This window comes from Amphibalanus amphitrite, unplaced genomic scaffold (assembly GCF_019059575.1).
Source record: "Amphibalanus amphitrite isolate SeventyFive unplaced genomic scaffold, NRLGWU_Aamphi_draft 000744F_arrow, whole genome shotgun sequence".
NCBI lineage: Eukaryota > Metazoa > Arthropoda > Thecostraca > Balanomorpha > Balanidae > Amphibalanus > Amphibalanus amphitrite.
In genome coordinates, this window is record NW_024882238.1 from 62,138 (window position 1) to 84,805 (window position 22,668).

Consider the following 22,668-nt stretch of genomic DNA (forward strand, 5'->3'; position numbering starts at 1 on the left):
TCAGGCAGCAACCGGAACTGCCGTCAATGTGAGCCAAGTTTATAACCCCCAGCTAATGGCGCCATAGCCTATTCTATAATAAACGTTAGGCAGAGTAGTCTTTGGCAGCACAAATCACATTGACAGTCTCCACGCCACTATCAGCATATCTATTTGTAGTTGAGCCATCCACCAGAAGCTCGGACCAGACGTGAGTGACGGGCCCTCCCACCTCGCCGCCTACCGGGAGAGGCCGTCTGAAACACCTCACCTCCGTGCGTCTGTCATATCAGCGCGGAGGGCGTGTCATACCGACGCAGTGGGCGTGTCCTCTGCCAATGACACGCCCCATAAGTCACACACTCCGAGTGAGCGGTCACCAAATCACCTTTATCGACATGACAAACGATAGGCGAGTACATCGCTGTCACATCTTCGAGACCTCACACTTCGAGCGGACGCTGACCGGGCCAAACGCCCGACGACGGCGGGTCCAAGTTAATCGTTTACGTATCGCTGTCAGTTTCGAGACTTCATACCCCAAGCGGACCCCGACCTGGCCAAACGCCCGACGTCTTCGGCGGCGGCGGGTCCGTCGGTTAATCGTTTACGTATCGTGGTCAGTTGATACCGAAATACACCGTTCGGAATTGGATCCGGGCCGGGCCCGGCCCCGGGTGCACGCAGCTGTGTCAGTTGGTGCTCACTGTTCAGTGGCAGGCAATCGGCCGGGGGGAGGGGGGGGGGGGGGCAGGGAGCGATTTAGAGACCGCAGTGTCACTGACCAGAGCACAGAGAGGCGAGCGCGCCAGGAGAGGCGGGGAGGGAGGGAGGGGTGACAGTCGGACACGCACCATTCTTCAGGCAGCCACCTCCCCTGGGGGGGGGGGGGGTCTGACCAAATACCAGAGCACCACTGACCCATCAGCCGTTGGCACCGGGCGCGCTAAGATGGCCACCGTTAAATGCCCCGGGCAATTAGTCAGGTGGCCAGCCAGCGCGTGAATATAAGGCCTCGGAGGTTGGAAACGGCGCGGATAGATGGATGGATGGGAGACGGGTCAGACGCAGACCAATAAAATACATATTCTAAACATAATTACAAGGCCAGGAAATAACCCACCACTCACCAAACCGCACGGTTCTTTACACTTACAACAAAGAGATAATCCATAAAATTGCGATGGAACGTTTAGGCCACCATGATAGTGAAAAGTGAAAAACAAGTCGACGTTTCATCAAGAAAGTGATTATGCTATGGTTTGGGCCCGGAACGGCAACCCTAACGGGCTGTCTCAAATCGTAGCGACTCCCGACGGTTCCATAGTTCCGTCACCTACCGCTGGGCAGCAGCACCCGTCTCTCGAGCCAATGCCGGAGGTGCAGCTGCCAGCGCCACCAAGCGACAGAGCGACAACCGTAGGGGTGAAAAGAATATCCAACAATGCCAGCACGCTGCATGAGCCGTCCAGGGTAAAACCTCAGCAGCTGCCAGATCTGATGGTCAGGGTCGATTGCTGACTACTAAGATATAACCAATGATACTTTTATGGAAAATAACGTCTCTGCTACAGTTCAGGTAAAACGAAAGCAAACATGTCGCCGTCCATCTGGTGTGAAGTCGCACTTACCCAGCACATCTATGCTCTAACCCCGAGTGCACACATCCCAGGGGATGATATAGGGCTATATCCAAGCAACCAGCTCCGTAAAGGCAGAAATAGCCACGACCCAGTCACCGATGACGGGACCCCCTAAACCCCTCCCTGTAGGAAGCGGGTGGTCGAACAACCCCCTCCGATCCATCATACCGTCAGCTGACCGCGGTGGAGCGGCCGATCGCTGTCAAACAGCCTCGGCTGAGGTGAGAGGTGGTAGCCGACCGGTCAGAAATATCGCTGGCGGTCGACTGGTGGCTATTTTGGTCAGCCGGGTCAGCAGCGTGCATTTTGAACACAGTATGGTGATAAAAATATGACAGATATAATAAATTGAAATGAATGACGAATGCTTAGACATTGATAACTAGAGCAAAGCTTAAAAATGTTTAGGTATCTTTTTGTTACCATGATCGTTATTCAAAAATTACCTACTATTCGCTGACCTCCAAAGTCTGTCCGGCACTTGACCTCAGGCTCAGACACCTGGTCCCGTGTCATCGTTCACCTCAGGTCACCCTACCACGCCCCCTCCGTCGATCAGCTGGCGAGGGGGGCCTGGGGGGGTCTGAGAGCGGGGTACTACATGGCCCACCGCCAGCCCTCCCCGCCGCGCCGAGTGGTCTCTCACTAACATTTGCCTCCGGTGCGGCCGGGCGAAGAAAGGTGTCGGAAATTAGAGCCGCGACCACACACAGCCGACGCACAGGTGCCGAGGGAGCTCTCGGCTCGATGACGATGGAAGTATAGAGACACGTGGCGAGAGACCGAGTGACCCAGGCCGACCCCGGGCCGGCAGTGAACTCGTTCTTGGGAGGAGCACGTGGCGACGTGGTCCTATTCCACGTGAAGCGCCGATGTAGTGTGTGTGGCCAATGCGAGATACAAGAAACAAACCAACCGTCCAAGAGACTCGAAAGTAGGCCGCAGTATTTTATCATCATTATTCTATAACAGTTTAACAGCAACCAGCACAAAAAGCTGCACCACCACTCTCTTGTGGAACACCGACTCAGTTACTTCACGCAGTAGGACGGAAATCGAGTGACTCAGGTATCACGACACCACCCACAGTGAGTCAGTGAGTCAGGAACTGGGGCTGTTTTGACTCGGTACCAGCCGCACTGATTCATTGTGCCCAAAGAGTACTTTGCAAGGAGACGTAATGTAAGCAGTTTGAATTGGCCTGTTTCCAGCAGTAAATTCTACCTGACCATTTGTTCTAGCGACAGAGAGATAAAACAGAACGGTTGTGTAAAGTGTCCACTTAGCCAATGGTTCAAACATTCGTGAAGAGCACTTTGGCCAGGACAAATTGCTCATGTGATTCATACCGTTCTACGAAATACATTGGAGCTCAAGAAAAGCTTAATGCAACTAAACGGAGCATCCAATCCCCTCCAAACTAAAACTAAAAATATCTACCACTCACCAATCTGACATGCCACTTGTCAGTTTCCGTCTGAACAAACGGCCATGTATGCCGGATACATACATGCAACCCAGTACCCACATGCTCTTTGTCACGTCACAATACTATCTGTCACATATGCACTGCCAAATACCGCCCTATCACATCGTCACCAAACACCCTCCAACCCGTCACGTCCCCCCAGTCACATTATATCCGGTTAGTACTGGACAGGGTGCGAATGTGAATGACGGCTGTGACACACGGCTCTCGATGGCTGTTTTCGCCCCCCCCCCCCCCTCGTCACGTCACGAGCCGGGTTGTCACGTTCGTCGCCCGTGGCGGTCACGTATGTCGCACGGGTTTGACACTGCCGAGCCGTCAGTGTGCGAGGTGTGCCACCACTGCGCAGTGGGGCGTTGAGCTTCTGTTGAGGCTGTTACAGCTCTGACAGTGCTACAAAGAGGAGTCTCCGAAAGCAGGCTTGCTGGTGTTACGCGTGGGAAGGATGGTTCATTAGTCATCCTTCTCATCAGCTCCTGTGATTTTCGTCACCATCATCAACTTGATCGTCAAACATCGGCGCAGCGATAACAGCTCTGTGGCTGTCTCCTCCCCGATGTCGGAGATGCCTGGAACCGCCCAACGCCTTTGGATAACCAGCTGAGGCGACAAGAGTTCAAGCCAGAGGAGAGCCCGGTCGTTGTCCTTCAGATTCGGCGCGGCCACAGCCGCCGCCTCTCAGCCGCAACACTGGGCAAGTAAGTCACTGGGCCGACCAAACTCCTCTGTGGAATAGTAGGACTCACTCAATAGCAACTGAGTCAGAGTCAGCAGGTGCTGAGGCCGGTATTGAGTGAGAGTAGGCTGCATTCAGCTACCAATGAGTCAGAGTAGGTCTCATTTGAGTCAGGTCGGCCTTACTCAGCTTCCTCTGAAAGTTTATCTCGCCAAGACTGTGCTGAGCTGTGGCTGATTCGGTCAAAGACCTCGAGTGACCTCAACAGTCTGTCCGGTGCCGCTTCAAAGGGCGTGCCGGTCCTTGGACACTGACTTCGCTGATCAAAGATGATCTAAGACCGGGTGAAAAGATTAATGGGATCAGAGGGATTTCAGTGACAGAGGTGAATGTTGATTGTTTGATTCTCTCTATTATTGTTGCGCTTAACTTTAAAGCAATAGAGTAACCCGATACCGCTGGGAAACTATTGAAGTTCAAAGTAAATACATTCACCAGGCTAGGCTTGACTCAACCATTGCCCTGGTCTTCATAGGCCAGTGACAGACACAAGACCCTCCTCGCTGTCAGTCTGACACCACGTCCTTTTCAGCTATGAGGTCTGGCACGATGTCGCCAAAGTGACATCACCCCTTCCCACTCACAGCTGTGCGAGCCTGGCCAGTGTAGGATGCTCCGTTCATAATTGTGACAGCCAGTGTCTGACACCATTGCCTTCAGCCAGTTTGACGTGTCTCCACATTGACACCAACCTTCTCCCCCCTCCACAGCTGTGGGAGCCGGTGTATGACACCGCCCTTCTCCCCGTTCACAGCTGTGAGAGCCGGTGTATGACATCACCCTTCTCTCCCGTCCCGGTCTATGACACCACCTTCTCCCCGTTCACAGCTGTGAGAGCCGGTGTATGACACCAACATTCTCCCCCGTTCCGGTGTATGACACCACCCTCGCCCCCCCCCCCCCCCCCCACGTTCACAGCTGCGAGAGCCTGTGCCGGTGCTGCGGGCCGTCCGCCGGCGGCCTGCTCTCCGCGGACGTGCTCTGCGCGCTGGCCGTGTCAGAGCGGGGTGCCGCCGGTGTCTGGCTCGATCTGGACACCGCTCTGTGTCGGTACTATCGCCGTGACCTGCCGCCGCCGCTGGCGCTACACCCAGACCCCACAGCCGTCAGCGCGGCCAACATAACCGCCGGCGTGCGCCACTGGGCCGGCCGCTGGGCCGACGACGGTCTCTCTGCTACCGTGTTCGCCGACTGTCCTCTACTCGAGGAGCTATCGCCGTACCGACTCTCCCAGCTCCGACAAACCACCGAGCTGACACAGCTCGCCGAGCCGGGGCAACTGACAGCGCGACACAAGCTCAAAAAACGACTCAAAACGCTACTCGATGAGTACGACATCACTCTCCAGTACGTCACTCCTGATCGGTACGACACCGCTGCCGCTGGCGACGAAGGTGCTAACGACACTCACGGAGAGGTGCCTGAGAGGGATCACTACACCCTATCCATGGGTTCAGCGCTGCTCGACGCCACCACGTGGCTCGCGCGTCACGTGAACGCAGACGTGGAGGCTGTGGAGGAGAGGATACGGCACTCTGTCGGTGACGGTGGTGAGCTGGAGGTGGAGCCCAACCGTGATACCAGCGAGCCGCCGGACGGGCTCTTCGAGAGCTGAGAGACGACGATGAGAAGAGAGAAAACGAGAGAACGACGCTGAGCGAGCTTGTAGCAATAGTTAGTGGAGCAGTCAAAGACAGAGAGGCGAAGATAAAAGTTCATTCGTATCGATCATAAGTGCTGCATTTGAGGTCTGATAATATCATGACGAAAGGCATGGCAAGTAGACACCTCCCACGCTACGACACCCCAGTTATAATTTACCTCAACTGCTGTCAAACATGAAGTTATAAGCTGTAACCGCTTAGATGGGGTGATAATTTTGGGTCAATATACTGTGACACCCAACCCGCCGGGATTTATGAATCACCCTCAAAATGGCAGCGCTGTGAAGCCTGGTGAGTTAGATGTGTCTTCATTTATCGACCACAGTCTTAATTTACCACTTGTGGTTTGGTCAGGAGCCAAGATTCGAGCAGTAATTGAACTAAAGCTCGGGCTAATATTTACGATCCGACATTTCTGCGCCGGTGGGGCTGAGGTGCTCCAGTGGATTGGTCAGCTCACGTCATCAGTAAAACCGCTTTGGATCCAATGATGTCAGATAGCGGACTAAAAATAGTGTGAAACTGGCACCCCACTGGTTGCTTGCTCACTGCATGGTGAAGACAGTCTTACGACAATAAATGACTTTCGCGCAAAGATTAAAAACTTTAAACAAGAACGAAATATGCCGGTGAAACAGAGACGCGTTTGGCTAAACACAACGTTCTCTGTTCTTTGTGTAGCAAACATGGTTTTTATCGCCCCAAATCACGCGAAGACTTTTCCAGTCCACATCGCACACGCCCCTATGTTTTTGACTCCATATTCCAGCTACGTGCGGCTCTTGTAAAGGCACCGATTTCTGAGTTCAATGTCAACTTTTTCAGATCGACCTTGCTTGGCACATAATTATGTAGCAGAGGAGCATCGCAGGAGATCATTACCCAGGCTCCGATACGAAACTAAGCATCTGAATAACAACGAAAAACGAACAACGATAAACGAATATGACAATACAAACCGAGCATCGCGCGAAAACTCGCCATTTCTCCGCTTTACGATTCACCCCGAGAGCAAAGCAGCCGTGTGTAATGGATTATGTAGGCATTGTCTAAATCGATAGGAAATGCTTCGGTGGTTTGTCACTGAGAAGAACAGTCTACGATTTTCGTGAATAACGACGACTTACCATTTGTCAAAGCATGGTCAAAGACATAAATGTGTCCAGATTCAACCATTTAAATCAAACCAAATAAAGCTTACATTAGCGTTGTAGCAGTTGCTGCTTCTGTCTACGAGATGTGTTTGCTGAAACCACGCGGTGGGGGTGGCCACAAATCAAAACAGCTCTTCTGCTGTTGACATCATAAATCACCACGCGTGTCGAATGCAGGTGGGTGGCTAACCGCGAACCCAAATAACGGTTACGTCAGATGGGAGCCAAATAGACCTCAACGTGAACTCAGCAGACCCGGCTAGACATATGTTCATGACGAAATGAAAAGCAGAACCACCAGGTACAAGAGGAAAGCAATTGCCCGTCATAGCATAACCTATCACGCGCATAATCATTGCCAAGTGACCAAGCATATTGGTGATGTAAAAGCAACCTAATGACAGACAGCCTTGAAAATCGAAGACCAGACGTGGACTTTGATGATCCTATGCGATCACTGTGACGTCACGTAACAGCGGAACCGGAGGGGGATGCTTGGCCCGTGTTTGTCGCTTTTACAACGTCCAAACAAACAACACCAGCGCGCGGAATCCGCGGAAACGGTGTTAGGAGCGGATACTAAACATTGTCCGCATTCCTCGAATGCTTCCATGGGTAAACAGAGTGGATAGCAACAGCAGTAACCGCTACCGCGGCAGCCCACAAGGAATGAACGAAGTACAACTTCAACAAATCAAAACTTCACCAAACTACCAGTATATGGTAATAAAACCGAACCATCAAAAAGCCCTTAGGGCCTAGCGACATGGGGCAGCAGTGTCCCAAAATTTTATTTGGGCTTGGGTGTCGGAGGGAGATACTCCGCACTGCAGAGAGGGCTGAAAGTGGAAAATCGCGAGTAAGAAAGGCACAAAAAGTTGAAACAGGGATCATCAGTTTTTTTGGTGAATGTTAGAGAATGTGGGAGCTGCATTATAAGATGATTCAATGTAATATGGATAATGGAGGTAGGTTAAAGCTAGCCAGCAAATGTACGTGCAAGTGCTCTTTATTGGTAAAATTAGGAGTGAAAAACTGTTCTGGAAAATTGGAGATGAAAGGGGAAATTGATTTCATTTGGATGTCACTTCCCACCCAAAACTGGCAAGTTTTGGGACACTGTGGGGCAGCAAGTAAAGATTAACAAAGCACGAAAGTAAAGCGGGCGGAAACAAGTCGTCTTCCTCCGACCTCCATGCCCCAAACGTCATACCTACCACCCGCGCGGCGCGACACCCCCCGCACCGAATATGGGCTGTTAGTGTAAGGTGAAATGACAGAGCAGAGCCGCTGGACCAACGGCCACTCACTTAACACTCCCAACACTCCCCACTCTTTGCGTCACTTCGTACGTCACGCTCACTAGCCTGAAGATCACTAGAGGCCGGCATACTCGTAGAACAGCTCAGCAGCATATTCAGCATAAACTACATTTACTGATGTTCGAAACTGACTCACCACCTACGGCTGAAGATCCCCGCTCCCCCATCTGTGACCTCACTACACCCTTGGATGTTCACAAAACTCACCGCATAATTCCACCGGCTCTTCGACCAGACTTCACCAGTTTTGCGTCTACGCCTCCTTCACTCTTTCCTTAGCCTCGTAGTCGTCACACTCACACCCAGCCCCCGGTGTCTGCCGACCGCTCCCCACCCCTTTTCCCCGCCCCGTCGCACGCCACGCCTCGAACACCTGTGGGCTGCGAGTGCACCCTACCCGGGGCGGGGCGACCTCTCACTCCCCACCAGTCCCAGTGCTCTGACTCGATGTAGCCGGGCAGCAGCTGTCACTAGCTCTCCAGACAGCAACACTAATGACGATACTAGGAGGGTATGCGTCCTAGTCTGCGATAATCAGGGGCCGAAGCTGTACGACCTGTGGTGCGAACCGATGACAATAACACGGGGGGTCGTATGGGGTGTCAAGTGACAGGCGGTAGACCGCATTCATCACACATTCGACCGCAAACACCCAACAACAAAAAACACCGGTTCTACTCCATCGAACGTTGCAGTGTACCCCAGCCCACCACATCACAGTCCTACCAACGTCCCTCCCGATCAGACCAGACACACACAGCTGGCTCAGATTCAGGTGAAGGCACGAAAACAAACAGTTCGAGACGCACAAGGTTACACTGTACACTCACATCGTATACGACTGAAAATCACTATCACCGTCCAATCGCTTCAACGCCTGTATCAGAAACGCATACTGACGTACAAAGCATTACAGCGCGAAACAGTGAAGGCACAGAAAAGCACTTGCACTCGGAAAGCAATAAACAAATAAGTGAGTGATAAGATCGGCATCTCGCGGTACTCACCACCAGCTGAGTTTCCTCAGGTCACCGGCAGGTGGCGCTGGTGCCACCAGCAGCACTCGGCCCGCTGAGGACGGAGCGGGTTAGTAATGTTAGTCTCACACACCACACACTCAAACGGTGCGTGGTTAGAGGGAAATCACTCAGCAAACCGTTCGGACGACGCTAGTAAAACTCAAACAGACACGACAGTAGCGTCACACTCAGCCGATTGGTGGGAGAGCAAGCAGTACGAATCAAAATTAGCATTGCCATAGCATAAGATCACACTCAAAGTGAAAAATATTACATCTTAGTTCTTACAATGTTTTGCCACAAGGTTGAAAAACGCATGCGATAGCTGTAAAAGGGACCGTTCCGTGCTTCTATCCTCAAGATACAGAAATCCTTCTCCTCCACGCCGCAACCCCCTCCGGGCTGGACAGGCAACTTTATCCCATGCGGGCTGCTCCCTTGGAGCTAGCCGGATGCAGAGAGTACCTTGGGGCTGGGTGGCCTGTCCTCTGGACGGGCTCAGCCCCGGCGACTCACTAGGGTGCCTGCCCAGACCAATGTCTCCCTCTAATTCCTATCATCCTTCCGGCTCTGCAATGGTCTTGTCAGACCGAAAGGGCCTAACCCAACAAAACAAACAGCAAACAGTAAGATTTTACCCATTCGCCACCGTTTTGTCACGACAAGGTTGAAAAACGCATGCGATAGCAGTAACAATGATTTAGCTGCAATTTTAAAACTTTTATTCTAGAGTTTAGACTATACAAGACCAGGGGCCATCTGATGCGAGCTAAAAAAGGAAACTTGATCAGTAGCCAAAGGCAGGTTGTGCTATTAATAAAGTCATCTTAGGTGGCGCATAGACCTGGCTGCTGCGATAATATTTGCGCTAAAGCTGCGTTCGTTATGACTGAAACGTCCGGCCCTTTCAAGTCGGGGTTCACCCATCATTTTGGCGGGAGCCGACAGCCAGAGATCAATCACGCGGGATTTAGAATCGCCTGCGATACTTCTAGAGATTCAGTTCTTTTTTCTAGGAGCACACCACACAGTTAGCCGGTCGCAAATAAGAAATCGACATTTTAGCAAGATACATAAGGCTGCTCTGGAACTAATAGCGAAATCACATCTAACACTTAGCACGGAACACCAACGATGAGAGCTACTCCTGGATGTGGAATTTGACATAAATACGCAAAAACCAACTTAAATAATTCATGCCCGAGTCCATTATCAGACCATTCACAGTCGGAAAAATTAAGCTTCATTCAACGAACTTCGATTCACGTCATTCGACTTCCCATGTATTCAGTCTATTTTGGAAGCGGACTTTAAAGTAAATCAAAGTAGAAGCGAATGACATACTATCAAAGCTAACGATCCATTTGACATCAAACGCCTTCTATTCATTAGTTAATGGAGGCCGGTGCTTGAGCTGGTGCCATGACCTTCCCGTGTCTGGCAAGCAGCGGTATTTCACACTGCAGCACAGATGACCGGCGAACGTGGATTCATAAACCACGCTTTGACCATTACAACACAAACATAAATATTGATTAACAAAGCACGGGGGCACACAGCGGTGTTTCATCGGTGCAATCACTTTCCGAGCGTTGTAATCGCCTGTGAAGCGAACTTTGTGCATCGGTTTCGGAACTATTCAGGACCTATTTACATAATCAAACCAGAAATCAACAACTTTGGAATGTTGCAAGCAAATCTGTACTTCGCTAGATGACTTTTGGTGCAACTAAGACTACGCCAGCACGGAAAGATGCAAAAAACTGCACCGACAAAATCATTCACCATTCGTCACAAAAAACCGGCACAGCAAACCATGCTTTCAAACCAAGTCCACCCTACCATCCCGATCCTCTACACATCAGCAGCACTCCCTCCTCCCTTCCTCTCACCTTGTGTCCCCTCGCGGCGGCCTGGGCGGCAGCCACTCTCCAGGGGGGCTCCAGCATGGTCAGCGGCGCTCCATACGCCGCCGGGCCGGCTCCCTCCCCCACCAGCACCTCGCCAGTCTCCTCCGGTCGCCTTCCGCGGTCCCGTAGCACCCGCTGCTCGGCCGCCACCCGCGCCATGGCATCCTCAATGAGATCCCGGGCAGTGAGATTTGGTCCAGGCACCGGAACCGGAGGCTGTGGCTGCTCCGAGGCGGCTGTCCGGCGAGCGGGGCGGGCGGGACGCACGGGACTGTCAGGCGGTGGGGCGGACGGTTGTAGCGATGGGTCGAGGGAGGGTGGAGGGGGAGAGTACAGGCAGGATGACCACGGGACACCCATTGTAGCGGCGGGGTCGATGGATGTGGCATGAGGTACTCGCTAGTCAGTCGGATGGACTTGCTGGAGCCGCATCAGTCGGCATGGTCACAATACTGCAGGTTCAGGTTCACCACACTATCACCCGCCAGGGGTACCAGCAGCGACACTGGCCCTGTCATGGTCTTTTTCAGTCATTCAGCCTGGAGAGCCTAGCACGGCAGCACCACCACCGACTAACACTTCTCTCACACACTGCCTAGTGCCTACGCACCGCACTGATTCACACACGCATCACACGCGCTCTGAACTGGCGCACCTGTGCTCCGCCCGACCACCACGCGTCCGATGACACAAAGACCAGCCCCCGGGTGCCGACAGGCCCACCCACCTGACCTGTGCCGTCAGCAGGATGACAAATGCGTTCATTGAGCACTGGAGGCGGGCCAACTGACGCACGGTTACTGGGCGGCGGGGGCGGGGGGCGGTGGTGACCAGAGACGGACGGTCACGGCTCGGGGGGAACGGTCACAGGTCATTTGGCGAGCTGGAACCGCTGCACTGGCGCCGTGGGGTCGGACCCGGGCGCCAGACCCAGTCACGGCGGATGCCGCCGGAGACGCCAGCACGCGTCTGGAGACGGTGATCAACAGCATCCGGGGGAGGTGTCGTTATTCAGTGGGGCGACGGGACGTCAGTGGATGAGGGAAAGTGGGTGGGGAGGGTTGATGTGGGGTCTCTGACTGACGGGTTGGGTCTTAGTGTGGTTAGTGACTGGGGATTCCGTGCAAGGCAGAATAAAATGGGTAAGTGTCGATAATAGCGCGGCTAATGGGATGAGATCGCAGTCAAATACTAATTTCAATATTTGTGGCAAGTAGAGAATGTATCTATGAAAATGCAAATGCCGATATAGTGAAACTTAACCCAACGACGGAAAACGAGTTATGGAGGACAACGCTTAGCGAGATCAGCAGTTAAGTGGCGACCATGACCTCACGGGTCTGCGATCTATGTACCGTTGCCAAGTCGCACTGTGTCCCTGCCCAGTACCCAGACTGAGATCTAACCGTCCGGATCGGCCGCAGAGCTAACTTGGCACCGTAGCCGGTCTGCGCGCCCTGCCAGGAGGGCGGTCAGCCGCCGCCGCGGCAGCGTGCATCCCCAGGAGTCGGCACAGCGGCGCCCTAAGCCCGGAGTCGGTCCGCGAGGAGTCGATTAATAAACCCCGACCCAGGGTGCCTGCGTCATCGGGACAGTTTCCGCACGTGGCTACGAGTTCAGTCGGGTTGGGTTACACGGACAGGTGCGCTTCATTCAGGTCGAACGATTGGTTGCAACACCACTCGAATATAACGAAACATCCCACAAAGTCGGATCACACCAGGGAAGCCGATCCCACCCCAAAACTACAAACGATCACTGGCTTACCGCTCACAGAGGGGCATTCACACAAGCCAGATTCGTTCCATTTCAACATAATCACACATCAAAGCATCCCCGTGCCATTTCCACCTATCCCCAACTGGACCGCTCTCGCGGCTCTCACCTGGGTCGGGCTTTCCAAAGTAGCGGTGCTCCAGGACCAACTCCTGGGGTGACACCAGCTGGCCATGTTTGGCGCGCGCTCGGAACAGAAATCGGCCCTCGTGCCACCCGTCCGTTCCACCGCGCGGTAGCTCGTAGTCCTGGCGAGGCAGAGGGCACGGGAGATAAGACTTACATTGCAGTACGGATATATCTCCAATGCACATGTGAGGCTAACTAGTGCAAAACAGTGGGTCGGTGCTCTCACTAAAGAATTGATAGTATGAACTGCAGTTTTACCTTCCGGGCTTCGAGTGTGTTCAGATCAAATAGCACTCGTAGCAGCGCGGATCAGAGTCCTTCAGCGACAGGCGCCGACAATAGCGACTAGACAAATAAGCACGTCAAACAGAACCGCTGAGTGAGAGTGGGGTACTACTGATCGGAATGCCTTACACCCGGCCAAAGAATACAACGTTACGGGCAAACAATCAAACAAACACGACTTACTAAAAAAGCACGCGGCCATGCGACTCTCACACGCCACAGTCAACCATATGCAATTAATTTGTCAGCATCTCCAACCCTCCCCCAGTGGTGTCGCCAATAGTAACACACGCTACCACGCAGTCATGAATCATGCGCGAGCATCAAATAGCATCCACAAATCGACGGCGACTGAAATAACAACCCAGCTACACACGACGTAACGAGCCTGAGACGCACCGTCATCCCTCCTCGCGCTCTGCACGACGGAAAGTGACAGATGGCACTGCGGAGAGGACTGATGACGCTGTGGAGAGGACTGATGGCACCACGGCCGGCTGACACGGCAGTCATCAGCGCGCCCATTAACACCCCGTTAATTACGTTCCTCGGTACTGAGCTTCAGCATTACATCGTGGGCTGGCGGTTCTGGACAACGTTACGGAAGATCTCGTAATGGTGCGCTGATATCTATCGGGCACAGTGTACTACGAGGGTGGTCAGTATCATCAATAAGGTTACCTTGGTCATTTGCACTCCCCATTCCCCAGCCCTCGACCTGGCTACTGCCAATATAATTTAAATCAATGTTTTAGGGTCTTGATTTCAATAGGGCTTGGATAGATGTCGACTAAAGCAGTTTCAGACTACAGCGAATATTTCCGTTTCCGCTACGATGGATTTTAGGGTCGGTTTGAGTGGAAATTTCAGCGCCTGCTTTTGTAGGATTACCTTTTTCCGATCCCTACGATCAATTTGGTGACGTATTTCAGTGGGTATTTCAGTGTGGGGTTCAGTAAACATTCCAGAAATGATTTCCGTCAATATTCTTGTCGCTTTCCGTTGCTATTTCAACTTGGTTCACTGGTTTTCGTTGGCTGAGGTTTTTGTCGCCACCAGCAAAAGTTGAGTCAGTTTCGGTTGATATTTCAGCATCAGCATCATATTTCATCATCAAGTGAATAATTATATGTCGTTTTCCATGGATATTTCTGAGTCGATTTCAGTGAATAATTATGTGTCGGTTTTCAATGGATATTTCAATGTCGGTTTCGGTAAATAATCATGTGTCGAGTTCGTTGGATATTTCGGTGTCGATTTCAGTGAATAATTCTGTACCAGTTTCAGTGACTATTTCGGTGTCGATTTCAGTGAATAACTTCGTGTCGGTTTCGGTGGTTTCACGGCGGTCTCCAGCCGGGATGATGGATGTACCGAACATAAACAAACAGTGTCTGGCGGCCGGGCCGGCGGGCCAAGTGGGGCGCCGACCGACCTGCAGACTGCATCCCGCCCCCTCCCCGGCGACCCAGGCACCTACCCTCCCCCATAGTCACCCAGGTGACAGAGTTAGAGAAAACTGACCTTAAGTGCATTGTTTACTAACCAGTGCCCTGAGCAAGGGTGTTTGCTCAGCCCTGCGACTGAACTAGAGAGGAAAACCAAAGGGTGTAAGGTACTGCCGGTCCTGCAGCTCAGTCTGTAGAACGCTGAACTCCGCATGGTGAGAGCATCTCTCCCGGTTATGAAAGTCCGGGGTTCGAAGCGCTCGATGTTTCTTAGGCTCATCACCGGTATGATTGCGGTTGGTGACAGGTCGTAGCCAACCAAAGTCAGTGAAGGGGACTTGTCGTCTGTGGCTATGAGCACACATTAAACTTAAGACTCTAAATTTTTTCATACACCAGGAATGGTGTGAGAGAAGGGTAGAGGGTGAGACCAAAGCAACACACTCACTCTACTCAGTAGGAGCAGAGTGTCACAGAGTCAGAGTCAGGGGCAGAGTCACTGCCCTGAGAATCTTTCCATCCAAAGGGCTGATTCAGATTAAATTTAGGAAAAAGCTGACAGGCTGAACAGTGACTTCTCATTTTAAGGCAGTACAAGGTACCAATCCCCAATCTCAAAACATTGCATGCTAGGGCAGATGAGGGCCTCTTATTCAAGACTTACCAGTTCTATGCCAACAGTGGTGCCAGAGCGCAGCTGGGGCAGCTCGCCCAACCAGCGGACGGTGCCCAGACGAGTGCCCAGGCTGCCCAGCCACACCACCCGATCAGAGACAGAGAAAACTGAGGCATCTGCCACTGCTCCACCTGTGACAGCCTCTGACGACATTGGTGCAAGGCTGAAAAGGAGAAAACAGAACACACTAGTTAGTGCCTAGTGGCAGCCATTATAAGCCATAAGCCAGCCGGCAGCCGCCAGCTGATATAACCAAATAAGTCAAAGTACGTCTCATAACAGTAGCCTGCTAGCAATGGCTATTAGCCCATTAACCTGATTTTCATGAAGCATCAGCATTGATTCATGGTAGTGTGTCAAGCAAGCTAAATCAAAATAAGTTTTTGTCAGTACCTACCAACCTATGTTATTAAGCACCCACCAGCTTCCAGATTATCATTATGATCCTTATCATTATGATCCAGTGTAAAATATGTGGGATTCGTCAGATCAATAAATGAGTCATGTTGGTGATAGATCAGTAGGCGGAACTATGGTCAAGCGTACCCATTTTCGGGAACGCATTATCGTTCCCATGTTTGGGAACGATAAACCCAAATATGGGAACGCCATGTAGGCATTATTTAAAACAAGAAAAAGAACCGTTAAATGACGTCCAAAAAATATAAAACGATCGTGAACCGCCTGATAGTTGTCTCAATATTGTTGGGAAAGAGTTTGATATTGTAAGGCCCATCGTAGTTTCAAATCGTTCCCCTATTTCTAAAGCAGTCCATCACCCGGGCCGCGAGCCCAAATTTGGGAACGCTCTCGTACACTGGCGCTGCAAGCGTTCCTTATTATGGGAACGGCGTACCCAAAATTGGGAACGATTTCACCGACGCCTTTCAGGGGCTCTTTTCATTAACAAGCATCACGTCCAACGCCGCAAATTATTGTTAACGCAACAATCATCAGATGACCTTTCCGGCAAGACCGTTGCATGTTTCGCCCGGTCTTCTGCGCTTTTATTCCCGTCGATCTCGCAGCGGGCACGCCCCCCTCTGCAGGATTACGTAATCCACAACGCTCAGCGATGTTCAACAAGGTCTTCCATACCTATATCCACCGTCCGCGCCGAGGGTGGAGACATGTCAAGCACCTGTCTGCTAATCACCGAGAGTTGACGAGCACAAGAAGTATCCAAAAATGGGAACGCTGAATATGTTACCCCCTTAAAACACCTAGTCCCAATGAAAATCTAGTTTTTTCCTTTCTTAATGAGTGTAAGTGGCAAAAGGCCTGGTAGGATGGGCACGAGGAATGATCGAAATCAGCATAAAAATTATAAATAAGCCACACAGAGCGACCTATATCAGAGAAATTCCCCCCAAACGATCATGCTTAGAAACGCCGAAGACAAAAACCACGCTCATGACGCTGCTTGTAAAACAACGCTTAACAGCTAGCATCCAAATAAAATATGTCTTTCAGGGCTGATAAAATACAGCTGAATGATTTTAAACCACTGAAACTGAGTTTACGACAGTAGTTCGGTAAAATCACTGACGTTCCACGCGGTCGATCGCCCCGACACCAAAAGTCAACAATATTACCTCGGGACTGTCCGCGTGTTCGCTTGCATATGTCAGCATCTGGTGTCGCTAGAATGAAACTTCATAACCAGGCGAAAATTATTATACTTGACCTAAAATGTAAAAAATGCTTCATTTTCCTTAAAATTGCATGTTAAATGTCGTATAACCCATATTTCCACCATTCTGTCATTTTTAAAAAATCATTAAAAATATCATTCCACGGTCAATTTCCTTGTTCCACGGTCAGATTAAAGATAACTTTATGGAGATTTAGTAGATACTTAAATCAGCGTGCACTTTTTTGAGACGTGATGCACTTTTGAGTTTTAGTGGGCGAACGGCCGAAAAATTGCCTTCCGTTCTCATAAATGGGAACGCCCGTTCCCATATTTGGGAACTCCGTTCCCAAAAATGGGAACGTTCCTATATTTGGGTACTCATGACCATAGTTCCGCCTACTGAGATTGCTCATTGTAATGCCTGATTTAAAAAATGTCAATGTTCAAGTTGTGACTTTGTGAGCATTTACTCGAGTAACCTAAAAAAACAGCAGTCTAGGGCCTAGGCAGACACCTACCTTATCAAGATCAATGAACGTAGACTGAGAAACTGACGCTTGTTTCTTGCCAGAGGTGCATTATGAAAAATATGATAAATGTTAGGGCAATATTGATATGAACGAATGCCCTATCCTGGCCACACCAACACACACCAACACGGCGCGCGGCCACCACCTCCACAGCAAATCTTCCAAACAACACTTCGCCTCTGCTGCGTCAAAACGGAGCTAATGCTGATAGTGATGTAAAGTACAAAGCCTAATAGTGCTGGGCAAGGTCCTATTGCGGCAGTTCCAGTACGAGTACCATGCCTACGGGACCAGAACCGCCTTGCCATTACCACCCAGTGGCGGCGCCACCATAGGGGCAGGGGTGGCAGCCTGCCACCCCTGCCGCGAGGTAGGGGTGGCATTGCCACCCCTGAAATATGGGACAAATTTGAAACGTCACCGACGAAGAAGACTCGCATACCTACTGCAAAGTCTTAACTATTCGAGGCCCCTTTGACCTTTAAGTCTACACTACATACAGGAGGCCCTTTTACACGTGGGAAGTTATCTAAGAGGCCTTTGCGTCACACAGGAGCCCTGTGCCCGCATAGGAGGCCCCTGTATCCGCGCCCTCACAGAAGGCCCCTGGGCCCTGGGCCCGCACAGGAGGCCCCTCTGCCCAAATAGAAGGCCCTTTGCCCACAGGAGACCACTGTGCCCGCATAGGAGGCCCCTGTGCCCGTACAGGAGGCCCCTGGGCCCTGGGCCCGCACAGGAGGCCCTTCTGCCCAAGTAGAAGGCCCTTTGCCCACAGGAGACCACTGTGCCCGCATAGGAGGCCCCTGTGCCCATACAGGAGGCCCCTGTGCCCGCTCAGGAGGCCTCTGTGTCTGCTCAGGAGGTCCCTGTACCCGCACAGGAGGCCCCTCTGCCCAAATAGGAGGCCCCTTTGTCCACAGGAGACCCCTATCCCTATGCCCGCACAGGAGGCCCTTTTGCCCACAGGAGACCCATGTGCCCGCACAGGAGGCCCCTGTGCCCGCACAGGAGGCCCCTGTGCCCACACAGAAGGCGTCTGTACTCACACAGGAGGCCCCTATGCCCGCACAGGAGGACCCTGTGCCCGTACAGAATGCCCCTGTGCCCGCTCAGGAGGTCCCTGTGCCCGCACAGGAGGCCCCTGTGCCCGCACAGGAAGCCCTTATGCCCAAATAGGAGGCCCCTGTGTCCGCACAGGAGGCCCCTTGCCCAAAGAGGAGGCCCCTTTGCCCACAGGGGACCCCTATCCCTATGCCCGCACAGGAGGCCCCTGTGCCCACACAGAAGGCCCCTGTGCTCACACAGAAGGCCCCTGTGCTCACACAGGGGAGGCCCCTCTGCACGCACAGGAGGACTTTGTGTCCGTACAGAATGCTCAGGAGGCCCCTGTGCCCGCACAAGAGTCCCCTGTGCCTTAATAGGAGGCCCCTGTGCCCACACAGGAGGCTCCTGTGTCCGTACAGAGGCCCCTGTACCCGCTTAGGAGGCCCCTGTGCCCGCTCAGGAGGTCCCTGTTCCCGCACAGGAGGCCCCTCTGCCCAAATAGGAGGCCCCTTTGCCCACAGGGGACCCTTATCCCTATGCCCGCACAGGAGGCCCCTGTGCTCACACAGGAGGCCCCTCTGCCCGCACAGGAGGACCCTGTGCCCTACAGAATGCCCCTGTGGCCGCTCAGGAGGTTCCTGTACCCGCACAGGAGGCCCCTGTGCCTTAAAGTGACCATCCCACCTGAACATTAGTTTTGAGTTGAGACAGCCAAATTGCTGGCCATGGCCTGCGCCCTGCAAATACCGGTTTGGGCACTCACAGGTCACAACATCAAAAAATGCTTTAGTTCGGAGATATGGAATTTCAAACTTGCAGTTTTCGGATTCTAAGGGGCTAATGCATTGAGATGCCCCCTTAGAATTTGTGACGTCAGCGGTGATCTAACGATTTTAAAACCTTATACTAACATCTTTTTGCAGCAGTGGTGGTAGGTATATGCTATTTGCGCCCAACATCTGCCGCAAACGCCGCACTTCCAAAATGAAGTCGCTAGGAACAGCGGAGATCCCAAAAAGTAAACAAAAGTAAAAGTCTGCTATCTTGAAAACCGGTGAATATTTTTTCGGTGAAATTTGGTAAATATTCGTTTTTGCTCTTTCTGAACCGAGCGACATCACTTTCATGCAAATTCATTAACTTTTTTTAAAGTGGGAGGGTCCCTTTAATAGGAGGCCCCAGTGCCCACACATGAGGCCCCTCTGCCCAAATAGGAGGCCCCTGTGCCCGCACAGGAGGCCCCTGTGCCCACACAGGAGGCCGCTCTGCCCAAATAGAAGGCCCCTTTGCCCACAGGAGACCCCTGTGCCCGCCCAGGAGGCCCCTAGGCCCACACAGGAGGCCCCTGTGCCCGTAAGGAGGCCCTGTGCCCGCTCAGGAGGCCCTGTGCCCGTAAGGAGGCCCTGTGCCCGTTCTTTGCCCAAATAGAAGACCCCTTTGCCCACAGAAGACCCCTGTGCGCACAGGAGGCCCCTCTGCCCAAATAGGAGGCCCCTTTGCCCACAGGAGAACCCTATCCCTATGCCCGTAAAGGAGGCCCCTGTGCCCGCACAGGAGGCCCCTCTGCCCAAATACGAGGCGGCTTTGCCCACAGGAGACCCCTGTTCCCGCACAGGAGGCCTCTAAGCCCACACAGGAGGACCCTGTGGCCAAATAGGAGGCCCCTGTGCCCGCACAGGAGGCCCTATCCCTATGCCCGCACAGGAGGCCTCTTTGCCCGCACAGGAGGCCCCTTTGCCCGCACAGGAGGCCCCTTTGCCCGCACAGGAGGCCCTTGTGCTCTCACAGGAGGTACCTGTGCCCAAATAGGAGGCCCCTGTAGTACCCGCACAGGAGGTCCCTATCCCTATGCCCGCACAGAACCATGTACCTACACAGGAGGACCCCTGTGCCCAAACAGGATCCTCTGTGCAAGGCGGTGGACGACCATATGTGACGGGGGTCCACCAAGGTAGGGTATCCCCAAATCTGCCTTTCTCATCGGATTTCGGCCACTTATTTTTCCACCTTGATCACCGACAAGACAAATTAGAATCTTTTTTTAATCTTCGAAATCTAGGCCCTCACGGGACCCGATGCACAAAACGTGCAGTTATAAAGGCAAATTAGTTATGTCAGCGGAACACGGGCCATTCTAACAGAGGCCCACGCCGACTAAAAAGGATGGTTGTGCTGAAAGGGACCAGGGAAGGTTTTGAAGGCCAATGCCGAGTGAAGGGTTCGACAACTAACGAGATCTCAAAACATTACGATGAGAGACCTGCTTGCTAAAATAAAAGGATGAGAAGTTTTCGTAATCTGATGCGGAAAGGACCTGGCGCTGGACCCTCGGGAATCAGAGTATAGGACCTTCTCAGATCAATATTGCCTATTCTGAAGCATCGCGGCACCCTCCGAAGTCGGTGTAGGGCCTTTAGAGGCTGGTTTTGGAGACGGACCTGGATTTATAAGAGGCCGTCGCGCGGCGTGCGGCGCTCAGAGGCAGCCATGGGCCGTCTAAAACCACTGGTCTTTCGAGCATCTTGGTATCCAAAAAGGACTTGAGCCCATGGGACACACCTCATTTCCAGCTACATATGCTTACCGTGGTTAGAACCTTAGATGTATAGTGTATACATAATGTGCTTATTTGCTTATTGTTTCGTTTTACTTCGTTATCAAGTGATGGCTGACAAAATATTGGCAGGGCTCAGGGAACATTGATAGGACCCAAATAAACATCGGTAGGGTTCGGGGCTCGGGCCCTACCAGGCCTATACAAAACCACACCCTGCCCCTGTTCCTACACAGAAGGCAACTGTGCGGCCATAAAGGACGCCCCTGTGCCACTGGCGGATCCAGAGCTCCGTTTTTTTTAGGGGGGAGGGGGCTAAACGTTGGTACAAGGCCGCTTTCTGTAGGCAAAAAGTTGAGCGGGGGACGAGGTGCACTCCGCAATTTTCAACCCATATCTTTCCATATACCCAATGTATGGTTAAAAAAGTTGTTGAGTGGGGGGAAGGGAGTGCGCTCCGAATTTTCCAGGCCGTTTTCATTCATTGCAACGGCATAATATGAGAGTTCAGACAAAAAAATTGTGGAGAGGGGGGGCTTATATGTATTGCCTGTATTGCCCTATTCATAAGTGGAGCTTAGTGGCACGTGGGCGTTTGCATCATTAACCTGGGGTACCTGGCGCTTTAGCAACCGCATCCCTTCATTCTGCAGAACCACACACAGAGCGTCAGCTTCACTGACGTCTCTGGTAACAGACAGATTGCAACCGCGCTTCCGAATAACAAAGGCGTTTTCCAAAGTTCGGCACTAGGTCCCCTCTTATATACTATCTTTTCAAATAACCTCAGCTTGTTCGTGTGCGACCGTTGGTGCCGGACGACACCCAGGTCATGGTCTGTGGCAACAAGACAACCCTGTCAGATCTGACTGAGCGCATGGAGCAGGCCCTCTTTTCTCTCGACCTTTGGTTCCGCGCAAATTCGACAAAACTCACCTGATTGTTCTTGGCAGTAGACAAAAACTGCGGGGCCGGAACGTTACACCTCTCGGGGTGAAATTCCGCGAGCGTACAATATAACCCGTATTAGAAGCAAAAATCTGGGGGTGATCTTTGATCATCATCTTTCCTGGGACGCCCATTTAACTATGTACAAGAAATTACGCGTAAATGCTTCGGGATCCGCATTGGCCTGTCGCACATAGGTACGTCATTACCTTCCGGCCGAGATCTTGCCCGCCATTGTAACCGCCCTGGTGCTATTGCCTCCCTCCCGCGTCCGCTATTGCCTCCCTATGTACGGCAGCGGCAGCGGGAAGAATCTTGCTAAGATTCAAAAGGTGATCATTGATCAACTTTGCCGCTCGTGTCGTCTCAGGTAGAAGGAAGTTCAGCCATTCTGCAGACGTTCGGAGGGCGCTGGGATGGCTCGATGTAGAGGATCTATTCAAATATCATACGCCTGCATTACTCACAAAATTATCAAATACCATACACCAGTGTCACTTTCATCCTTTATCCAAGCAAACCGTGATACACGAGTTCGGAGCACTCGCCAGGGTGACGACCTGCGAATGCCACCTGTCAGGACGGAGGCTGGGAGGCGCCGATTTATGTACTGTGGCCCGATGCTATACAACCAACTGCCAGCTGAAATGCGCAGCGTACGATGTCAATCGGTCGTTTTAATTATGCTATCAGGCAAGTGAGAAATAGCCAGTATAGTAGTAATAC

At 52.2% G+C, this 22,668-nt stretch overlaps 1 protein-coding gene across 2 annotated transcripts in view; it reads right to left on the bottom strand.

The window, feature by feature from the left end:
* Positions 1-17,528, bottom strand: part of LOC122365501 (mucin-17-like) — a 35,420-nt gene extending 17,892 nt beyond the window's left edge. The window contains exons 1-4 of one of the 2 annotated variants that reach the window (XM_043336768.1): positions 17,385-17,528; positions 15,219-15,393; positions 12,802-12,940; positions 10,899-11,152 (exon numbers count right to left, since the gene is read on the bottom strand). In XM_043336768.1, coding sequence (XP_043192703.1) covers positions 10,899-11,152; positions 12,802-12,940; positions 15,219-15,383 — 558 coding nt within the window. In that variant the 5' untranslated portion in view covers positions 15,384-15,393; positions 17,385-17,528. Of the gene's footprint in view, positions 1-8,994; positions 9,058-10,898; positions 11,153-12,801; positions 12,941-15,218; positions 15,394-17,384 lie in introns of those variants that run through there. The other variant, XM_043336769.1, reaches the window with a different exon arrangement.
* Positions 17,529-22,668: the final 5,140 nt, after the last annotated feature.